We start from the raw sequence: 1,505 nt of genomic DNA, 5'->3' as shown, positions 1-1,505 counted from the left end.
TTTTTTTAAGAAAACCTCAGGAAGTAAAACATGTTATTGTAGTTTGTTTCTTTGTTTTCTGATTTCTTATCTGAAAAGAAACTTGATCAGGAACCTTATTGGAAAGTATTTTATTATTGCAGTTTTACAAAGGACACAGAGATGTTTTGCAAACTCATCAATCTTTTATGGCAGAGATATAATATTAACATGTCTCTTCTGTGGAAAACAGAGATAATATGAGTATTTTGCTTCCTGTTTTAATATAAGGATAGAATTTGAAGCATCCAAGTGAATTCCCTAGGACTGATATATTTGAGCGATGTGTTTGATAGCCATCTGAAAGCAGCGAATTTTGTTGAGCATCTTTGATCCTAATTGAGCAAGTGTACCTGGTTGTGCATCAGAAAGAAATGTTGAACCTGCTTTTATTGGGGCAGGCTATGGCACTTTACCCTATTTCTATGGAAATGTTGGTGACATTGTTGTGAGTCCTCTGCTGGTGAATTGCTACAAGATTCCACAGTTGGAGAACAAAGATTTGGAACAATTAGGGTTGACTGGCAGCCAACTCCTGAGTGTGGAAAACATGATTCTTCTGACGATACAGTATCTTGTGCGGTTGGGTAAGTTATTTTTGATAATCATTTGCTGGTGACTATTTTTATTCTTTTTTTTGTAACACCCTTTTCCCTTTCTTTCTCACATTCATCCACCTGTCTCTCTCTAATTTTCTTTCTTTCACGTTTCACATTCTTTTCCTTCAGCACCATTCTGTATGACTTTTTTCTTTCCTCTTCTCCACTTCTTTTCTAACTCCTTTCCTTTTCTCTTGGCTTCTTTGGGTCCTAGCAGAGATGAATTGTGCCACCTAGTGTCCGGTCTTATGATGCTCCAAATGTCTCCAAAGTAATCGATGTAGGCAGAACCATAAAGATTGTACCATGGGCACCCCTTCCCTGGGGAGTCTGGCCAGGCCATCTTTCTGAAAGTGCAGCTACCATTTGGAGTGCAAACATAGCCATTGTCTTACACAATTATTTTTCAATTTTCCACTTAACCTTTTTATCTTATTTATCTGGTGTCCCTACACCCGTTTTTTTTCCCCCTTCTCTACTACACCCCTTTGATGTAGTTCCATCATGTTCTCCTTGATTGAGGTAGTAACCGTGGACCTCCCTGGAAGGTTCTCTAAACTTTAAGGTAAGGGGGATACATAGGTCACGAACCTTTCACTTCCTCTATTTGATATGTCCTCCTGAGCCCCACAGTGGGTAATGCAGGTGCCCTAACAATAGCATAGTGGTTCAACAGCATTTATATTGAAATGTCCTTTATTTTGCAAACTGCAGTAGGCCATCTAATATGCAGCCTAATTATACACTCACTCAAGGACTTCAAGCCACTGATTTTTTAGAAAAATGTTCAAGACATAAAATTACACATAAAAAATTTTGTGTGTACTCTCGTGAATTTTTTTAATGTTAGAAAATACCTCTGTATTTAGACATAATAAAAACACTGAG

General features: G+C 37.7%; 1 protein-coding gene across 2 annotated transcripts in view; it reads left to right on the top strand.

Annotated features, from left to right (window-relative positions):
- LOC103600073 (GREB1-like protein) overlaps positions 1–1,505 on the top strand; it is an 89,161-nt gene that overhangs the window by 79,395 nt on the left and 8,261 nt on the right. For both annotated transcript variants that reach the window (XM_008584308.1, XM_008584309.1), the window contains exon 11: positions 420–605. In XM_008584308.1, the coding sequence (XP_008582530.1) occupies positions 420–605 (186 nt within the window). The remainder of the gene's footprint in view (positions 1–419; positions 606–1,505) is intronic.

The sequence above is a fragment of the Galeopterus variegatus genome, unplaced genomic scaffold (assembly GCF_000696425.1).
Source record: "Galeopterus variegatus unplaced genomic scaffold, G_variegatus-3.0.2 Scaffold3214, whole genome shotgun sequence".
NCBI lineage: Eukaryota > Metazoa > Chordata > Mammalia > Dermoptera > Cynocephalidae > Galeopterus > Galeopterus variegatus.
Note: the sequence above shows the minus strand (reverse complement) of the source record. Positions and strands in the feature narration are given on the sequence as shown.